The sequence below is a fragment of the Chrysochloris asiatica genome, unplaced genomic scaffold, assembly GCF_000296735.1.
Source record: "Chrysochloris asiatica unplaced genomic scaffold, ChrAsi1.0 scaffold00100, whole genome shotgun sequence".
Classification (NCBI taxonomy): domain Eukaryota; kingdom Metazoa; phylum Chordata; class Mammalia; order Afrosoricida; family Chrysochloridae; genus Chrysochloris; species Chrysochloris asiatica.
In genome coordinates, this window is record NW_006408618.1 from 4,001,423 (window position 1) to 4,023,122 (window position 21,700).

The 21,700-nt window shown below is 38.1% G+C and overlaps 1 protein-coding gene across 3 annotated transcripts in view; it reads left to right on the forward strand.

The window, feature by feature from the left end:
• The window catches only part of RABGAP1L (RAB GTPase activating protein 1-like), a 958,953-nt gene that overhangs the window by 79,725 nt on the left and 857,528 nt on the right, over positions 1-21,700 (forward strand). Inside the window, exons 2-3 of one of the 3 annotated variants that reach the window (XM_006867062.1) lie at positions 4,614-4,784; positions 6,696-6,885. In XM_006867062.1, the coding sequence (XP_006867124.1) occupies positions 4,614-4,784; positions 6,696-6,885 (361 nt within the window). Of the gene's footprint in view, positions 1-4,612; positions 4,785-6,695; positions 6,886-21,700 lie in introns of those variants that run through there. The other 2 variants (XM_006867063.1, XM_006867061.1) reach the window with 2 other exon arrangements.

A 21,700-nucleotide genomic window follows, 5' to 3' on the forward strand; every position in this document is an offset into this window, starting at 1 on the left:
ATAAGATAATATAAAAGTATTTTTTCATTCCATTTATTTATATATGGAGTGGCTGATGGATTCTAACTTTCAAACTGCTGACCTTGCTGTTTGCAGCCCAATGTGAAGTCCACTTTACCACTAGGGATATGTATGTCTGTCTATGTGTGTGTGTATGTATGTATGTAAAGATAGGGATACATTTATATAGTTCAAGCAAATGGTACACACAGTTTGTGATTATGGGGTTTCCAAGTTCTAAATTTGTAGGCCTGGTGGCATTCCAAATACCTCTGTTGGCTCATGGGATTGTGGGAGCTGCTACCATTGTTAAAGGCCATCGAGTTGATTCCTACTTATAGTGGAGGCCATGTGATTCTGAAATCTGCATGTCAAGTGACAGGCTGGAGACATCTTTAGGTTTAAGTTCGAATATCTAGAGGTCAGGTGATGAGAAGAGTGTAAGTCTGAGAGAGAAAACAAGCTCTGCCAGAAACTCTCTTAATATTTTAGAGCTATACCACATCCTCAAGGATGCATCACTTGCAATTGATTGGTTGATCACATCAGATCGCATCATGGGAGGTGATTATATTGATATTGCTTTTCATTCCATTACATTGTGGAGCAGTAACTAATCTGGTGTCTGACCAAACCACTGAGAATCATAGCCAAGCCAAGTTGAAAGATAAAATTAACTAACACGATCTGTGTGTGTATTCTTTTGCAAAGAATACCCTCTCTTCGTTATTATAGTTTAACAGTAAGACCTGGAATCAGGTTGTATGAGTTTATCTACTTTGTTGTTCTTTAGTATTTTGTTCACTACTTTGGATCTTTTGTCTTTGCACAAAATTTTAGAGTCAGTTTGTCATTGTCTACTAAATAGCTTGCTGAGATTTTATATAGCATTGGATTGAATCTGTAAATCACATTGGGAAGAATTGACATCTTAACAATATTGACTTCTAATCCACGAACACTGAATATCTCTCATTTATTTACATCTTCTTTAATTTCTTTTATCATTGCTTTGTAGCTTTTCATTTTCACATTTTTTTAGATTTTTTTTTTTTTTTTGGTTGCCCTTTTAAAATTTCAAATTCCAGTTCTTCATTGCTTATGTATTGTTGACTCATAGTGACCATATGCACAACAGAATGAAACACTTCCTGGTCCTGTGTCACTTCACAATTGTTGTTATGCTTGAGTCTCTTTCTGCTGCCTCCTTGCCAAGCCATCGCATTGGGGATCTTCCTCTTTTTTGCTTACCCTCAAATTTATGAAGCAAAATGTCCTTTTCCAGGGACTGGTCACTCCTGATCATATGTCCTAAATATTAGAGACAAAGTCTCATCATCCTGACTTTTAAGGAGCATTCTAACTGCACAGACTATGGTACTTTCAGTATTCTCTAACACCATTACTCAAATGTATCAATTCTTCTACAGTCTTCCTTTTTCATTGCCCAACTTTCACATGCATATATTGTTGTTAAGTGCTGTCAGGTTGGTTCGACTCATAATGGCGCTGTATAGGGTTTCTGGGGGAACAGCTGGTGAGTTTGAACTGCCGATTTTGTGGTTCAAAACTAGGACTCCACATGTATAATATATGGTTTGGATCAGGCTCACCTTAGTCCTCATACTGGTATTTTTGTTCTTGAACACTTTAAAGAGGGGTGCTGAAGTCTCCAGTTATAACAGTAGATGTGTTTATTTCCCCTTTCAGTTCTGTCATGTACTTTGAGCTCTTTTGTTAAGTGCATATTTTTGTTAAGATTGTTACATTTTCTTGGAGTATTAAGGAGAAAGTCACAGGGCAAGGGTGTATTGGACCTTGTAAGTTCTGGAAAGAAGTTTGACTTTCATTTGAATTGTTTTGAAACTGTTCTAGTCTGGAGTTGTTGAATGCACTTCATTTTATTTCCTGAGATTTCTTTGGCAGCTCTATGAAGAGTAGATTTGAGGGGAGAAGACCAGGGATAGGAGATGAGTTTGGAGGCTTGATCTGGGGTGGTAGTAGTAGAGATGAAAAAAAAAATGGGTGGAGTGAGGCTGCTGATGGGGCTGGCATGACTTGCAGATGTGAGAAATGAGGAAGTGATAATGAATCAAGCAAGGATGAGATACAGGTTTCTGTTTTTGAGCACCTTGGTAGGAGATGGTCCTGTTTACTGAAACAGGAAATCTGGATGAGGAACAGAATTTGATGAGACAGTAGTAGTTCCATTTTGGTCATATTTTGTTTAAGATACTTCCAAGACTCCCAAGTGGAAATATCCAATAGAGTTAAATTTCAAATCAAGAATTCAGAAGACATTAGGGCTGGGATGGGAATTTGGAAGGTTGTCAGTATTTAGATGGCATTTAAATCCATGGCAATGAGAGGTATTACTTAGAGAGTGTGGAAGGGATTGAATGAAAGATTGGGCGATTTCTATCTTTAAAACCGGAGTAGGAGTTCAAGAACGACTTGGAAAAGGGTTGGATGTAGGAAGAACAGCATGAATGACTGAGTGATGTCTTGACAAACCATCATGGTGCAGCTGGAAGGCCACAGACATGACTTCCAACACATACTGCATCTTCAGAATCCTCTAATATGCAAAGTAACAAAAACTTTCAGAGGACAGATGTATGTGCTTGAAGGGCTTTAAAAATGAAAGCCTAAAGAACATATCTTAAAGAATATATCATTAACATATCCTAAAGAAATAGAGGGCAGTTAGCTAATTACATATTGGCACAGTGGCAGTAGTAATGGGCTCAAACCTAGCAATGATTATGAGGTTGGTTCAGGACCGGACAGTGTTCCATTCTATTGTGCACAGGGTCACTGAGTCAGTACCGATTCAATAGCACATAAAAACAACAACAAGCTAATTATATTGGTTTGTTGTTGATTAAGTAACGTCTCAGTTTCAACTCAGCGACCCTGTATAGGGTTTCTGAGGAGCAGCTGGTGAGTTTGAACTGTTGATCTTGAGGTTCAAATCAACCTTGAGGTCGAGTGCTTATCCTACAGCACCATACCAGGATGCTTAGGAGTATAATTATATTTTATTTTGATTTTCTTAGAATTTTTATTTATAAATCAGGTTGGAAAGTTATTTTTTTTACAGTGTTACTTGAAGCTGGAAGTTAATAATTGTTTTGCCATGGTATATGGAGACCTGGTGTGGCACTGTAGGATAAGCACTGGACTGCTAACCCACCAGCTGCTCCTGGAAACCTCCTATACTGGGTTGCTGTGTGTCAGAATCAACTGATAGGCACTTAACAACACAGGGCTCTAGTGCCACTTAGTGGCAAAACATGATACTACAACCATTTTTTTTTTGCAGCAATGGAAAACCAACCCCATTAAACCACCTACTTTGAAGAAGGAAAGGAGAGAGCTTTTCTGTGGAGATTTAAGACATGGATCAATTGACCTATTAGTTTGCCAAGGTCTGGCATTCTTTACCCCAAGCCTGCTTGCCCTGCCCCTTGTCACATAATCCCTTTGCTCATGAACTTATTTTTTAATATATGGCTTTTTCAGATTTTACCACAAGTATTTCCCTTGTAGAATCTTTTGCTATCACCTTACTTAAAGTTGTCCCTGTGCTTCCCACACCTACTCTTTATTACATTGTTGTTGTTAAGTACCGTTGAGTCGATTCCAACCCATAGCAACCCTGTATAGGGTTTCCAAGGAGCAGCTAGTGAGCTTGAACCACCGACCTTGCAGTTCAAATGGCTTTTGCAGTCTGGCGTATAAACCCACAGCGCCACACCATTAGCCTGTTTTAGTTCCTTCATAGCATTTATAGATATTTAAAATTATTTGCTTGTTTTTACACTCTAAGCTCTGGCAGAGCAGGTACCATGCCTGCATTGGTCACACATGCCCTCCTAATGATGAGCATGTGCTTGGTAAATTGAGTGTGTGTGCTCAGTTAAGAACACTTTGTGGTTTCTGGAAATGATAGTGTTATTGTGAATGAGAAGTGAGTCCAGAAGACAGAACTTTTGATTCTGTGTTTGATTGCTCAAACATTTCTACAGTGTGAAAACTTTTTGCGTTTTCATTTTGATGTAGGTTAAGTAGTAGTGCGTATGGAAAAGGGTGTTGGATCGTCATATCACTTAGTCAACCACTATAATCCAGAACAAATGTTTCAAGGTGCAGGACTTGGTCTTCAGGAGGGGATAAGATTTTAAAAAACATTTAGGTTTAATTAATAAAGTAATCTCAATGAATACATTTTTGTTGTGTGTATTTTTAGCAATAAATGCTTAATTATTTCCTCTGCTTATTGAAAAACAAAAACAAGAACTATTTCTAGGAGAAATATAGAGTCAAATAAACACAAGTAAATCTGTTTAATTGAGTCATGGCCAGGCTTTGTGTTGTTTTTCAGGGAACAATACGGTGCTTTTAGTCTGGCAACTCAGGGCGAAAAGAGTACACTTCTATTCTGTACCACAGTCCAACAGCAAGCCTTCCTAGATTTGAGATCATTTTCTAGATTGTAGGATTTGTTTTCACATGAAACCTTTTTCAAATGCTGAGGATTGATCAGGTGTGTATTAGTTCAAGTTTTTAAATCTTTTTTTTTTTTTTTTAATTTGTATAGCTTTGACCAGGTGGATGTGGGAAGAGGAGTTTGCAGAACTGAAATGGAGGTCAGAGACCCATTACAGAAGGTTAGTGGGTCGTCTGATTCTGTGGCTACACTGAACAGTGAAGAATTTGTTTTTGTTCCTCAGCATGCGCATGATACTTCTACAAAAGATGATGAAAAACCTCAACTGAAGGTATTTTGTTCTCTTTTCCTCAAGTATTGTTTTTAATGTTTTTTTTTTTTTTTTTTTTAAACTAGTTGAACTGTTTTAGGAGATGTGTATTTTCTCTAATACGGACCGATCTTGAGAATAGAACCAGGGGCTAATTACTTGGTTTGTGGGTTTTTCCAGGTTTTTCATTTTCTTTTTTTTTGCTTTTGGTTATTTCAGAAAGAAGAAGTATAAAGGAGAGAAAATTGGCAAATTAGATTTAATGATTAAATCTTATGTAAGCTTAATTTATCTGAATTTTTGGGGGTGTCTATTATTTCCGGATTTTAGATGTTAAGTACATAGATAGTTGTGTTTCACTTTCATTTCAGATGCTTTTTTCTTTATGGTTTTGGTGTTTTAAATTAGCTGGTAACATTTTTCTGTGATTTAACAGTTGCCATGACTGAATCTTTTTAAAGTATATGATAACACATTTTTAGCAGTTGAATTTTTATTGGATATGGTATCCCTTTTCTTTTAGTTTTTATCTTGTCTTTCCTCAGTCAAAGAAAAGGAACTAAAAATCAAATCCAGGCCTATGTGCAGGAGAATTGAATAACCACTGCCTAGAACAGGAATGGGGCCCTGGTGGGACAGTGGTGAAATCACTCAGCTGCTAACTGAAAAGTCAGCAGTTTGAAACCACCAGCTGCTTTGTGGAAGAAAGATGTGGCCATCTGTTTCCCTAAAGATTTGTTATTGTTGTTAATTACTGTTGACTTGCTTCTGTCTCATAGCTACCCTGTATAGGGTTTCCAAGGAGCGGGTGTTGAGTTTCAACTCCTGGTGGTCAAGTGCTTATCCTACAGTGCCACACCAGGTCACCCTGTAAAGGTTTATAGCCTTAGAAACACTTTGGGGTAATTCTACCCTGTCTTAAGAGGTTTCTGTGAATCAGAATTGAGTGAGTGTGGTTTTGGTTTTAGAACAGGAATAAAAAAAAGTAGCCAAAAGTGCTACAGATGATCAGTAGTTTTTATGCAATGTTAGCTATTAAAGAAACAAGATACCAGTTTAATAAAACATATTAGGAAAATCATATTAAATAGTCTCTTTACATGATGTCAAGAATATCTTTCATTATTTCATGCAAATGATAGGTGGCTTTATATTTAGATACCTGTATTTTAGAATCATTGTGTTTAAAACATAATTTATTTACTTAGGGTTTATGCCTGCTTTAAGAAAAAGATGAGTCAGCTTGAATTTAACAAAACTAGCAATACTCTTCTTGGCAGCTAGTTCAAATAATTTTGAAGAAATCTGAAATATGTTTGAGTTATTATAACAAGAAATAGGACCTTTAAATGATATTCAGAATAGCAACTGTCTTTTTAAAATATATTTTCTTTCCTTATAAGGGCATTAATTTAAAGTTATTTGATTTTTAGGATATGCTCTTAAAATTTAAAAAGAAAAAGAAATCTTTGTAAATAAGATCTTAGTTCCAGTGTAGTTAGAAACTGTTAGTTGTGAATCAAATAATTCTCCTCTAATTTAGTTAGTTTTATAATGCAGGATTTTAGTGTGCTGTTCCCACTGCAGTTGAGTTGATTCCAACTCATTATGATCCTATAGAACAAGGATGCTAAGGCTGTGAATCCTTATGGCAGCAGACTGCCATGTTTTACTTCTGTGGAGTAGCTGGTGGGTTTGAACAGCCAACTTTTGGTTAACAGCCAAGCACTTACCCCACCACCACCAGGGCTCTTTAATGTATTATTTCTATGTGAAATTAGATGCAACTGTAAACATTTTCGTTATTCAGTACCTATATTTAAGTTTACATATTTAGATTATTTTAAATGCTTAGAGAAAAGAAATCATTTCATAAAAGTAAGCTACAGAACCATGGTAGGATCAAACAACATTGTCTTGCTTTGTTTATAGGTAGCTTCTAATGGTGATGAGCAGTTGGAAAAAGCCATGGAAGAGATTTTGAGAGATTCTGAAAAAGGGCAAAGTAATCTTGTTGGTGGCCAGATATCCAGTGAAATTTCGGACCATTCATTTGGAGACATTTCAGCCAACCAAACAAATAAGCCATCTCTTCATTTAATTTTGGATCCATCTAATACAGGTACTATACTGTACTTTTAGAAGCCACGAGAGAAATGGGATGAAATGTTAATAATAATTTTAAGATTAAAATGAGAAAATCCTATTAGCTGTGTTTTCTCAGATTGAGACTTCAAGCCTTTCAGTTATGGTTGAGAGTTTCTGTTTTTTGTCTTAAATTTCTGTCCTAAAAATCAGTCTCATTGTTCTTAGATGATAGAACATATATCTGGGTCCCTATTTTACCACATGCTTGGGACATAGTAGATTCTTAGTGAATACCTACTAGACAAATTACTGGATTTTTTGAGTATTAGAGAATAGTGAGATGGACATAGTCTTTAATACAATGTGCCTTTTTAGTCAGTTGGATTATATGTATTTCAAGTTATAATTGTTGAAAATGCAAAGTAAAATAGCATTTCAACTCTGTCATTGTTTTCAAAGAAATAACTTCATGCATGAGTCAAATTTGTACCTGGAATACCAATTTATAAGTCAAGATGCCTTTGGGTGCAAGAAAAACAAAACCAAGCCCAACTCGATCTAGACTCTGTCTATATTCCTATATAAATTACTCCGCTCTGACCTTTTCTGTATCAGTTTAATCCTCACTTAGTTTCCTTCCAGATTATTAAGGTGGCTATCAGCAGAAATGGGTAGGTAAGGTAAGGTGTTTTGTTTACCCTGGTAGCAGTGAGGGTGACTTTATTCTTTTACTCATTGAACTAATGTTCTGAGGTTTGCTCTGATAGGACCAACTGAGCAATTTCCTGGTCATCTGAGAATTGGCATGAATGGACAGGCTTAGATTTATATCACATTCCTGCCTCTCAGTAAGTCACTGAGCCCAAGAGGATGGCTTATCCTAATTGGATTAGAGTAGTTACTAGTAAGTAGCAACCATGCAATTCCCTATGTGTAGGTAATGTATCATAATGTCTACTTTGGCACGGATGATTCAGTATTAGCAAACTATTGGTATGATTTACCATAGGAAGAGGTCAAAAGAGGAAAATACGTATTATATTAATAGATATAGAACCAGCATTACATAAAAATCAGCATCTATTATAACCCCCCCCCCCCCACACACACGCATCATACACAAAGTTGTTGGAAGACTGAAAAGAGAAGGAAACTTACTTAACTAGACAAATAATATCTGTAAAAATCCTTTTTTTAAAATTTTATCTTGAAATTTCAGATGCATTGCTTGGTGAATTCAGGCAATGAAAGGTGACAGGATGTAATGTCCAACCGCTCAAAATCAAAAGGGCAACATTTACCCAAGAACAAAGTTCAGAAGGGGTGGGAAGGAGAAGAGAATGGAAAAGGGAACCACCGGGAGGAAGTGGAAGGGATTGCAATAATTAAGAAGAAACAAAGTGTATGATTTGTTGAATGTAAAACTGATGATCTTATCTGTAAACCTTTACTCAATTCACAATAAAAAGCTAAAAAAAAAAAAGATAAGGAAAAAATGAGATATGATAATTAGAAAAAGAAAAAGTTGCTACAATTTATAAAATATTTTAGTAAATGGACTATTAGATTTTAAGGACTTTCAGCTAGGATAGCAGCAATAATAAGAGATACAGATTCTATTCACAGTACCAACAAAGACAGTAGATATCAAGGAAGGAGCAAAAATTTATGTGAAATTTGAATAAGAAAATTTAGATGTTAGTAAAGGAAATGAAAGAAGACTTGAATAGATGGTGAGAAATACCATATTTATTCATAGAGATAATATTCAGCTTGAAAAGACTTAGCTCTTAAATTAATCTGTTATTTGAGTGACAATTTCATATAAATAATTTTCAATTATTTCTATACGTGAGTCTAAAATATGTCAGGACAAGTAGAGGCACATGGGTATCTAAGATAATTTTTTGGGAAAAAAAGCGCATCAGCTATTAAATATATTACAGAGTTATGATGATTAATCCCATGTATTATTGATTGTAATAGAAGTGAGTCACTGGAACTGGCTATCTGAAACAGACCCATGTATATGTGGGAATTTGGTGTGTGACAGAATTGGCTTCACAGATCACTGGAGAAATGATAGATATTCAGTAGTGTTAAAACATTTATTTGAGTGGGATAAAATATAATGATATCCTTTATAATTTACACAAAAAGTATTCCTATCAATCAGATATTTAAATGTGAACAATAAACTCATGAAAAGACAATTTCGAGAATATTTTTTTGGTTGTCAGCTTAGGAAATGATTTCTAAAGTAAGGTGCAGATATCAAGGCATAAAGGAAATGATAGTTACATTTTAGTATATAAAAGCTTACATTTTCTGAATAAGATAGATGCCATCACTGAGGATAAATGACAAATAACGGTTCAGACAAAGGGGTTTGCAGTGTGTTTGGGGTCCCTAATACCACCTTCAGGTTTGGTGATTCATTAGAAAGGCAGAGGCCTCAGCATATGTTGTTATTGTTGTTAAGTGCCGTAGAGTTGATTCTGACCTGTGGCGACCCTGTTGAGGATTTCCAAGGAGCAGCTGGTGAGCTTGAACCACCGACCTTGCAGTTCATATGAGGGAGCTTCAAAAAGTGTGAGGAAAATGGAATTAGAAGATACTGGAATTTTCCCATGAACCTTTTGAAATGTCCTCATTTAGTCATATTCACAGATTTACTATAGCAAAGAGGGAATCAAGTTAAACACTTGCTAGAATCCTCTCTCACTAGAGTCACACAGGCCATGCTTAATTCCTTCAGCAGTGTGTTGTAGAAACGTATCAGATGCTGTCTACTGTGGAGGCCTGACTGAGTGTAGGGGTCCATGGTTTCAGCACGTGTTGCTCATGTAGACACGTAGCACCTGTCTGATTGACAACATGCACTCCAGCAGGAAAACATGTGTTCAGCATGGATTCTTGAGAGGACTTCAAACAGTTTGTGGAAAAATTCCAGTATCTTTTAATTCCATTTTCCGCAAACTTTTAATACCTCCCCTTGTATTGTTTGTACAAATAGCTTAGCACAGTGAGCCACTCTTTTAGAGAAGTTTGATTTTTAATCAGTGTAGGGAACTGTTTACCAGCTAAGTTCCAAGGCACCAACCCAGGGGCTAACGTTGTAAGCTGCCCCATCTAAGGACAGGCAGTCTCAGGCCTGCTATCTTAACTATTTTTTGTCTAATGTAGATTAGTATTATGCAGTATAGGGTGTAGACAATAAGATGGAGAGGAATGTATACCAGATAATAATGCTTAAGAAAATTACAAGTACAAGTAAAACACTATTTTCATGTCCAGAATTATGTGAGTTTCTTGCTCCTAAGGGGCATTATGACTACTTCTTCCAAGGCAAATTTATTTGCTCTTCTGGCCATCTATGATTCTTTCAGTAATCCTCACCAACATCATAATTCAAAGGAGCCAATTCTTCTCCTGTCTTCCTTGTTAATTGTCCAGCTTTTAAATGCATATGAAGTAGATGAAAATACCATGGCTTGGGCCAGGCACACCTTAATCCTCAAAATGCTATCTTTGCTCTTTAACACTTTAAAAAGGCCTTTTTCACCAGAATTTCCCCAGTGTATTACCTCATTTGATTTCTAGACTGCTGTTTCCATGAGCATTGATTGTGGATCCAAGTAAAGTAAAATCCTTGACAACTTAATTTTTTTCTCCATTTATCTTGATGTTGCTTATGGATATTAGTCCAGTTGTGAGGATTTTTTTTTTTTTTCTTTATATTGAGCTGTAATCCATACAAAAGGTGTATTCTTTAATCTTCATCAGTAAGTGCTTCAAGTCTTTCCTTTCTGCAAGCTAGGTTGTGTCATATGCATAACAAAGGTTGTTAATGAGCCTTCCTCCAATGCTGATGCCACATTCTTCTTCATATAGTCCATCTTCTCAAATTATTTGCTCATCAAACAGATTGAATAAAATACAACCTTGATATACACCTTTCTTTTAAATTGTGCAGTATTCACTTGTTCTGTTCTAATGGCTTCTTCTTGGTTTATGTACAGATTCCTCATGAGTACAATTAACATTTATGGAATTGCCATTTTTCACAATGTTATTCATAGTTTGTTATGATCCACACAGTCAAATGCCTTTGCATATCAATAAAACACAAGTAATTATCTTTGTGATTTTGTCTGCTTTCAACCAAGATTTATATGATGTCAGCAGCGATGTATTCCTTGTTTCATTAACTATTCTGAATTCAGCTTGAATTTCTGGCAGCTCCCTGCCAATGTGTTGCTGCATCTGTCTTTGAATTATCTTCAGCAAAATTTTACTTGCATGTGATATTAATGATATGGTTCAATAATTTCCATATTATGTAGAGTTTCTTTGCAATGGGTGCAAATATAGATCTCTTCCAAATTTCATGGTGTCGATTAATGAGTGCTTCCAGCACTTCATCAGGTTGTTGAAATATTTCAATTTGTATTTCATTAATTCCTGGAGTCTTGTTTTTCACTAATGCTTTTCCTGTAGCGTGGGCTTCTTCCTTCAGTACCATTGGTTCTTAATCACATGCTATCTCCTAAATTGATTGAATGTTGACTAATTCTTTTTGGTACAGTGACTCTGTATTCTTCCATCTTCTTTTGATGCTTTGTGCATCATTTAATATATTGCCTATAGAATCCGTCAGTGTTTCAGTTCAAGACTAGAATGTTTTCTTCAGTTCCTTTATCTTAAAAAATACAGAGTGTGTTCTTCCCTCTTGGTTTTCTAACCCCAGGTCTTTGCACATTTCAATATACTAATTGTTTTCTAGAACTGTTCTTTGAAATTTTTGGTTCAGCTCCTTTACTTCATTGTTTCTTCTATTCACTTTAACTAGTATATGTTTAAGAAAAAGTTTCAGAGTTCCTTCTAACATCCACTTTGGTGTTTTCTTTCTTTACTGTCTTTAATTGCTTTCTTCATGTATAATGTTTTTTGATGCCATGCCACAATTCATTTGGTCTTTTGTCATTAGTGTTCAGTGTGTCAAATCTCTTCGTAGGGTGGTCTGTAAATTCAGGTGGCATATATTACAGGCCATATTTTGGCTTTCAAGGACTTCTTTTAATTATCTTAAGCTTTAACCTGAACTTGCATGTGATCAATTGGCGGTCTGTTTTATAGTTGACCCCTGCCTGGCCTTGTTTTGGCTGATGGTACAGGGCTTTTTCTATCATCTCTTCCCACAGATGTAGTCATCTGATTCCTGTATATTCCATTGGGCAAGGTCCATATTTATAGTTGCCATTTATTTGTTGAAAAAATTATTTGCAATGAAGAAGTCATTCGTCTTTGAAAACTCTTATTATGAGATCTCCAGTGTCGTTTCTATCACCAAGGCCATATTTTCCAACTCTCCATCCTTCCTCTTTGTTTCCAACTTTCACATTCCAATCACCAGTAACTATCAGCGAGTTTTAATTGCATGTTTGATCAATTTCAGACTGAAGAAGTTGGTAGAATTATTCTGTTTGTTCATAACTGACTTTGGTGGTTGGTGTGTAAATTTGAATAATAGTGGTTTTAACAGGTCGTCTGTGTAGGGGTAGATATTTTCCTATCAGACAGCATTGTACTTCAAACGAGTTCTTGAAATGTTATTTTTGAGGACGAATAGGGCAACATGCCTCTTGAATTTTTCATTGCCAGCATAGGAAACCATATGATTAATTCAAAATGGCCAATACTCATCCATTTCAGCTCACCAGTGCTTAGGATATTGATCTTTATGTGTTCCTTTTAATTTTTGATGACTTCCAATTTTCCTAGATTCATATGCCTTACAGTTCACATTCTGATTATTAATGGATGTTTGCAGCTGCTTCATTGTCTAAAGCCGTATCACTCTAAATGCACCCAATCTCATTTGATCTTGGAAGCTAAGTAGGGTCAGGCCTGGTTAGTTCTTGGATGGAGGACCTCCTGGCAATATCGGGTTCTTTAAGAATTGGATATTTGATGTGATGCTGTAGGATAAGTACTGGACCACAAAGTTGATTTGTACTGTAAGGTCTGTGGTTCAAATTTACCAGATGCTCCTCAGGAACCCTATACAGGGTCACTGTGAGTTGGAACTGACTCTGTGGCACTTAGCAACAATAACAAAGCAGCTGTTTCTTCTCATTTTGAGTCATGCCTTATTGTGAAGGTCTCCAAAACTTTGTTCCATCTATGCCATTAAGGAAGCTACTTTGAAGAGGCAGCTCTTTTCCAGTAATATTTTAAGTGCTGTCCAACTTAAAGAACTCATATTCTGACACTGTATTAGATAGTGTTTCACCGCTATTCATAAGGTTTTCAGTGGCTAATACGTATAGATTGACCACCTATTCCTTTTTCCTAGTCTGTTCTTTGTCTGGAAACTCTACTGTGGATGACCCTGCTGGTATTTGAAATGCCATTGGCATAGCTTCTATTATCACAGCAACACATAGTCCACCACAGTATGGTAAACTAATAGATGAGTGGGGTAGAAATCTTTTAGTTGTTGTAAAAAGTGAAGCAATGCACTTTGGTGTGTAGGATTTGTTTTGTATTTCTGCTTTCACTTCTTCTGGGTATATACCTAGAATTGTGTGTGTGTGTGCGCACATGTATGTTTTCCTTATGTTTGTGTATTTTTTATTTGCCCAGTTCTAAAGAGAAAGGTCAGTGGCTTGAAACCACTAGCCACTCCCTGGAAAACAGATGTGACACCCAGCTTCTGTAAATATTATATCCTGGGGCACACTATGGGTAGTCCTGTTAGGTCTTAGGTTTGCTATAAGTTGGAAGTGACTTGATGGCAGTGGGTTTGGTTATTTTTGGTTTATGGTGATTCTGTGCTCAGCTTTTTTTCTTTTGTAACTTTTTATTGTGAGTTGGGTGAAGGCTTGCAGAGCAAATCCGTTTTCCAGTCATTTTGTATACATTTTGTTTCATGTCGTTAATTGTCATTGATATAGCATCTTTACCTACGCTCGGTCTTTCCCATTTCCATTTCTTCTTCTTTCCTAATCTTTCTTAACTTTGCACATGGGTAAATGCTGCCCTTTTGTTTTCCAGTGGTTGGTTTTTCTAAGGGATGCCCACCTCCGTAATATTATTCTCCCCTGTCTCTTGTTTGACTGAAAACAGAGTTACTTTAGCTCCAGACCTGAGACCATAGTTGTGGGGTTGTAACTGTGAGTGTACATTCCACAGTGCTCTCCAAGGTGGTTGTACCATTATACATACCCAGAAGCAGTGAATTGAGGGTTCTAGTTTTCTTGCAATACCACCGATGCCTATTATTTTGCTTTTCTTTTTCTCATCATCATTCTAATGGAGATGAGGTGTTATTTAATTGTGATTTTGATTTGCAGCTCCCTAATTTCTGATCCTTAAAAAGGAAGGATCAGTAGTTGGAAAATATGACCTAGGTGATAGAAATGATGCTGAAGAGTGCATGATAGAATTTTGCAAGACTAATGACTTGTTCATTGCAAATACCTTTTCCAACCACATAAAGATGACTATACACATGGACCTCACCAGATGGAAAACACAGAAATCAAAATTAAGTACATCTGTGGGAAGAGATGGCAGAAAAGCTCAATACCATCAGCCAAAACAAGGCCGGGGGCAGACAGTGGAACAGAGCATCAATTGCTCATATGCATTTTCAGGTTGGAGCTGAAGAATATGAAAACAAATCTGCAAAAGCCAAAATATGACCTTGAATATGTTCCATCTGCATTTAGAGACCATCTCAGGAACAGATTTGATGCATTAGACACTAATGATTGAAGACAAGTAGAGTTGTGGACGGACATCGAGAACATTATGCAGTGATGTATGGAGGGGACTGTAATCGTTGCAATGAAACAAAATACAATAGGATGAGTGTAAAACGGGTGTTCTACCATGTAAACTATCAATCAATTCACAATAAAAACTTAAAAAAAAAAAAGAACATCATACAGGAAGAAAATAAAAGGTCATCAAAAAGAAAGGTAATTTTTCACAACGGGTTTGCCGCCAGAATACAGGTGTTGGTGAAAACCGTCTCAAAACCTAAACCACAATGGGAAATGAAAAGACCCATATCAACATTGTCGTTATTGAACATGTCAACTCCGGCAGGTCAACCACTACTGGTCACCTGATCTACAAATGTGGTGGAATCGACAAAAGAACCATCGAAAATTTTGAGAAGGAAGCTGCTGAAATGGGGAAGGGGTCCTTCAAGTATGCCTGGGTCTTGGATAAACTTAAAGCTGAACATAAGCGAGGTATCACCATTCATAGCTCCTTGTGGAAATTCGAGACCAGCAAGTACTATGTGACCATCATTGATGGCCCAGGACAGAGACTTTATCAAAAACATGATTATAGGAACCTCATAGGCTGACTGTGTGGTCCTGATTGTTGCTGCTGCTGATGGAGAATTTGAAGCTGGTATCTCTAAGAATGGGCAGACTCATGAGCATGCCCTTCTGGCTTACACACTGTGTGTGAAACAGCTAACTGTTGGTGTTAATAAAATGGATTCCACTGAGCCACCCTACAGCCAGAAGAGATATGAGGGAATGATGAAGGAAGTCAGCACCTACATTAAGAAAATTGGCTACAACTCTGACACAGTAGCATTTGTGCCAGTTTCTGGGTGGAACGGTGACAATATGCTGGAGCCAAGTGCTAACATGCCTTGGTTCAAGGGATGAAAAGTCACTCTTAAGGATGGCAATGCCAGTGGAACCACATTGCTTGAAGCTTTGGATTGCATCCTGCCACCAACTCGTCCAACTGACAAGCCCCTGAGTCTGCCTCTCCAGGATGTCTACACAATTGGTGGTATTGGCACTGTCCCTGTGGGCAGAGTGGAGACTGGTGTTCACAAACCAGGCATGGTGGTAACCTTTGTTCCCGTCACTGTTACCGCTGAAGTAGAATCTGCTGAAATGCACCATGAGGCTTTGAGTAAAGCTCTGCCTGGGGACAATGTAGGCTTCAATGTAAAGAACGTCTCTGTCAGAGATGTTCACTGTGACAATGTGGCTGGTGCCAGCAAAAATGATCCACCAATGGCAGCAGCTGGCTTCACTGCACAGGTGATCATCCTGAACCATCCAGGCCAAATCAGTGCTGGATATGCACCTGTGCTGGATTGTCACACAGCTCACATTGCTTGCAAGTTTGCTGAGCTCAAGGAGAAGATTGATCGTCGGTCTCGTAAGAAGCTAGAAGATGGCCCCAAATTCTTGAAGTCTGGTGATGCTGCCATTGTTGACATGGTTCCCGGCAAGCCTGTGTGTCTTGAAAGCTTCTCAGACTACCCTCCTTTGGGTCGTTTTGCTGTTCGTGACATGAGACAGACTGCTGCTGTGGGTGTCATCAAGGCAGTGGACAAAAAGGCTGATGGAGCTGGCAAAGTCACCAAGTCTGCTCAGAAAGCTCAGAAGGCTAAATGAATATTCCCTTTAACAACTGCCACTCCAGTCTTAATCAGTGGTGGAAGAACGGTCTCAGAACTGTTTGTCTCAATTGGCCATTTAAGTTTAATAGTAAAAGACTGGTTAATGGTAACAATGCATTGTAAAACCTCCAGAAGGAAAGGAATGTTATGTGGACCATTTGTTTCTTTTGTGTGTGTGGCAGTTTTAAGTTATTAGTTTTTAAAATCAGTACTTTTTGAATGGAAACAACATGACCAAAAATTTGTCACAGAATTTTGAGACCCATTAAAACAAAGTTTAATGAGAAAAAAAAAGGTAAGAAAGAAGGAAAAGTCTAAAATAGATGTCAGAAGAGACTTTGAAACTTGCTCTCCAGTGTTGTTTAATGTTGTTGAGTTGGTTCCGACTCATGCCGACCCTTTGTAGGGTTTCCAAGGAGTGGCTGGTGAACCTGAATCGCTGCCCTTGCGGTTCAAACTGACCCTGCAGTCTAGCGTTTTAACCTGCAGTACCCCACTAGGACTCTGGTGAAAATGCTAAAACAAATGGGAGAAATGAGGAAGTAAAAGAGCGGAACAAAAAATTTCAAAGGGCAACTTGAAAGACAAAGTCAAGTATTAAAATGAAATATGCAAATACCTGGCGTTAGAAAACCAAAAAGGGAGAACATGTTTAGTTTTTCTCAAGTTGAAAGAACTGAAGAAAAAATTCAAGCCTTGACTTGCCGTATTGAAGGAGTGGCACTGTAGGATAAGCACTGGACTGCAAGTTCAATTTGAACCACAGAGTTGGCGTTCAAACCCACTAGCTATTTCTAGGAAATCCTATACAGGGTCACTATGAGTCAGAACTGATTTGACAGCACTTAGCAAAATAGCAACATGGGCAAAATATTGAATGATGCAGAAAACACCAAAAGAAGATGGAAATAATGAATATACAGAGTCACTGTATCAAAAAGAAATGGTTTATGTTAAACTATTTCACAAGGTAGTATATGATCCAGAACCAGTGGTTCTGAAAGAAGATCAAGCTGTGCTGAAGGAACTGGCGAAAGCAGATCTCCAGGAATCGATACAATACAAATTGAAATCTTTCAACAAACTGAGGTAGCACTTGAGATGGTCACTTATTTATGTCAAGAAATTTGGAATAAAGCTACCTGACCAATCATTTGAAGAGATCCGTATTTGTGCCCATTCCAAAGGGAGGTGACCCAGTGGAGTGCAGAAAACATCAAACTGCATCTTTAAAATCACATGCAAGTAAAATCTTCTGAACACAATTAAAAGATGGTTCCAACAGTACATCAACAAGGAACTGCCAGAAATTCAAGCCAGATTCAGAAGAGGACGTAGAACTAGTGAATATCATTGCTGATTTCAGATGGATCTTGGCTAAAAGCAAAGAATACAAGAAAGGTGTCTAGTTGTGCTTTTTTGACTATGCAAAAGCATTTGATTGTGTGAATCATGGCAAGCTATGAACAACATTGTGAAGAATTGGTATCCCAGAACACTTAATTGTGCTCATGAGGAACCTGCATATAAATCAAGAGACAGTCATTTGAACAGAGCAAGGGAATACTGAATGGTTTAAAATCAGGAAAGGTGTGTGCCAGTGATGTAGCCTTTCACCATGCTTACTCAGTCTGTATGCTGAGCAAATAATCAGAGGATATGGATTATATGAACGTGGCATCAGGGTTGGAGGAAGACTTATTAACAATCCGTGATATGCAGGTGATATATCCTTGCTTGCTGAATGTGAATAGGACTTAAAAGAATACAGCCTTCAGTGTAAATTTTACCTTAATGTAATGAAAACAAAAATCCTCACAATTTTAGCAATAAATAAATCACATTAAATGGAGAAAAGGTTCAGTTCATCAAAGACTTCATTTTGCTTGAATCCACAATCAAAACTCATGAAAGCGTAGCCAAAAACTCAGGTGACGTATTAGGCAAACCTGCTGCACAAGACCTCTTTAAAGTGATCAAGAGCAATGATATAAGTTTGAGGACTAAGGTACCCAAGTCATAGTATTTTCATTCACCTCATAGTATGTGAAAGTTGAACAATAAATAAGAAAGAAAGTAGAAGAATCGATGCTTCTGAATTACGGTGAATATTAAAAGTGCCATTGACTGCTAGAAGAGTAAACGCATCGGTCTTGGAAGAAGTGTAGCTAGACTGCTCCTTAGAAGCCAGGATGGAGGGTCTCTGTCTCTCATACTTGTTGGTTTTTGTCATTTTGGTAAGCCTGACTACTTGGACACAGCTCTATTTTGCATTTTTGGTGGTTGTCTATGTACTAAGATACTATCTGGGTGCAAAGATGAATCTTGTCTCTCATGTGCTTTTGTTACTCTGTGCATCTTTCTTCAGATAAAAGGATAAAAAAAAATTTAAAGTGTGACGTCAATAGGACTTCAATAGTTTATGTTTGTTTAGTGGAATTGAATCTCTTATTTTAATGTGTGACTATGGTAGTGGTGGTTATGTGCCATGGTGTCGGTTCCGACTCATAGTGACCCTGTACAGGGTTTCTAAGGCTGTAAATCTTTACGGAAGCAGATAGTCTCATCTCTCTCCCATGGACCTTGTGGTTCGCAGCCCAATTTGTAACCACTATGCTACCAGAGCTCCTTAGTGTGTGACTATACCAGATCTAAAAGTACGGTTTTGTTAAAAATATTTTTGCTGTTTTTCTGCTTAATCCAGGATACCTACTAGTCATAATGGGATAGTTATCAGTGAGTTTTGTTTACGCTAAGGCTATAGTGATGATATATTGCATTGTGGCTGGGATAAGGTCTTGATGGCGTCCAGGATGAGGCATGTTAGCCATAATAGGTTGGTAAAAAGACCAGTGGTTCTGAAAAATAATTTTCTTTAGTGATTAATTTATTTGATGACTATTGAGTATCAATTCTTTTGTTGTTGTGTGCCCTCACATTGATTATGACTCATAGTGACTCAGTGACAGAGTAGAATAGGGGTTTCTAGGCTGTAAACTCTATGAGAGCAGATTGCCAGGTCTCTCTTCTGTGGAATCACAGAGTAGGTTCGAACTGTTAGCCTTTCAGTTAGCAGACAATCACTTAACCATTGTGCCACCAGTGCTAGACACTATAATAAGTGATAGGAATAGAAAGAGGATATAACAGTCTCTTCCTTGAAGAGCAGGTACTTACTAAAGATCAGAATAGAAAGAACATTTGACTAATCATTTATCCATTTTAGATCTCCCACACAGAAAGATCCCACCTGAATTTAGAGACTATTTCAAGAACAGATTTGATGCTGTTTTTGTTAGGTGTGTCAAGTCCATTCCAACCCACAGCAATCCTATGTACAGTGGAACGAAATACCGCCCAGTCCTGAGCCATCCTCCCAATTGCTGCTATGTGTAGCCCATTGTTGCTGCTACTGTGCCAGTCCGTCTCATTATTTTGAGAAATAAGACTTTGTCTCACACACTTGGGGCGTGTGGTCAGGAGGGATTAATCCCTGGAGAAGGACATTATGCTTGGTATTATAGAACATCTGCAGAAAAAGAGGAAGATCTCCAAAGAGAGAGATTGACACAGTGGCTGCAGCAAGGGGCTGAAACAGCAACAATTGTGAGGATGGCACAGGAATGGGTAGTGTTTCATTCTGTGGTCTATAGGGTCACTGTGAGTTGGAGCTGACTCAGTGGCACTTAACAACATAGCTACATACAGATAGAGGCATGATACCTGGGATTCAGGTATCTTGTGTGTTTGAACTCCCTAGCTCTACCTCTCTGGCAATATAACCTTGGGAGAGTTATTTGACCTATCTAAGATTTAGCTTCCTTATCTGAAAATAGAACCTAACTTTAGGGATGTCGGGAAAATTAAGTGACATAATCCATTGTGATGCAGTTGAAATACTTGGTGTAGCCCTTCTAGCCATAGTCTTTGTAATTCCCGCCAAATAACTAGATTGTTGTTGTTAAGTACAATGGTGTTGGTTCCGACTCATAGTGACCCTGCACAGGGTTTCTGAGGCTGTAAATCTTTACTGGAGCAGAAAGCCTCCTCTTTTCCCCATGGAACAGCTGGTAGTTTTGAACTGCAGACCTTGAGGTTGGTAGCCCAACTCATAACCACTGCGCTATCAGAGCTCCTTATATAGGCTATATGGAACTCAAATGTGGGGATTGGATGATTTTACCATCCCACTGCGTTTTTTTTTTTTAATGTTTTATTGTGAGTTATGTGATAGTTTACATGGGAGAGCATTAGCTTTACATTCGTCCTATCATATATCATTTCACTGCCATGGTTACAATTCCCTCCATGCATCATCAACCAACCAAAGGTATAACCTGCAAGCCTGCCCTTGGTCGTCAGCACACAGTCCCTCTCCCTCTCTGGGTCTAGAGACCCCTCCATCTCTCCACGTCGTCATCTCTGCCTCCATCTCTGGTGTCACTGCTTCTCTGGTTGGGGTCTCGCACTCCGCTCTTCTCCCATGATTGTTCCAGGGACCTCCGCTCCTGGACTGCAAAGTCAATCATTCCCCTCCTTTTGCTACAAAATGTCCACCTTTACATTTCCAACCCTCGCAGTCATTCCTGATAACAATTACTCACTATTGTGCCACATGAGTGCTATCCTTGTCTCCTTTCATCAGCCCCGCCCAGACAGATTGGATACTACTCAGTGGAGATTCTATCTTCCTCCATGCCCTCTGGATCTAGGTTCCCTCTTAAAAGCTTGTAAGCCAGTCACTTCTTGCCTTTGTAACCCCCCACCCCCATTTGGGTAACTAATGTCCAAGTTCACCATCCCTGTCTACTCTGTGTATGGAGGGGGTGGGAATGATCCTCGCTGTAAAGATTTGTACCCTCTTTCGAGTTACTGCATTCGTAGGTGTAGGTCAAGTTCATCAAATTGTATCAGATTACTCTGTTTTTTTTCCTCTTCTTTTTTCTTCTAATTGAGCTCTGATCATCCAGTCATTGAAGCCAGGTCAAGTGGGTATTATCTGCAAATGTGGGTGTTCTTATGCATATGGCCTCTCTTTTTTTTAATGTTTTATTGTGAGTTATATGATAGTTTACATGAGAGAACCTCAGTTCCATATTCATTCCATCGTATATCATTACATTGCCATGGTTCCAGTCCCCTCCATGCATCGTCTTCTGACCAAAGGACATCTCCTAGAAGCCTGTGCTCTACACTCTCCCCTTCTTCCCCCTCAGTCTTCGGCCCACAGTTCCTCTCCCTCTCTGGATCCAAAGTCCCCAGCCACTTCATCCCTCCATGTCATCATCTCTGTCTCCATCTCAAGCATCCCCGGTTCTCTGGGTGGGGTCCCGTTCTTGGCTCTTATCCTTGCTACAGAACATCTACCCTTGCATTTCCAACACTCACAATCCATCTT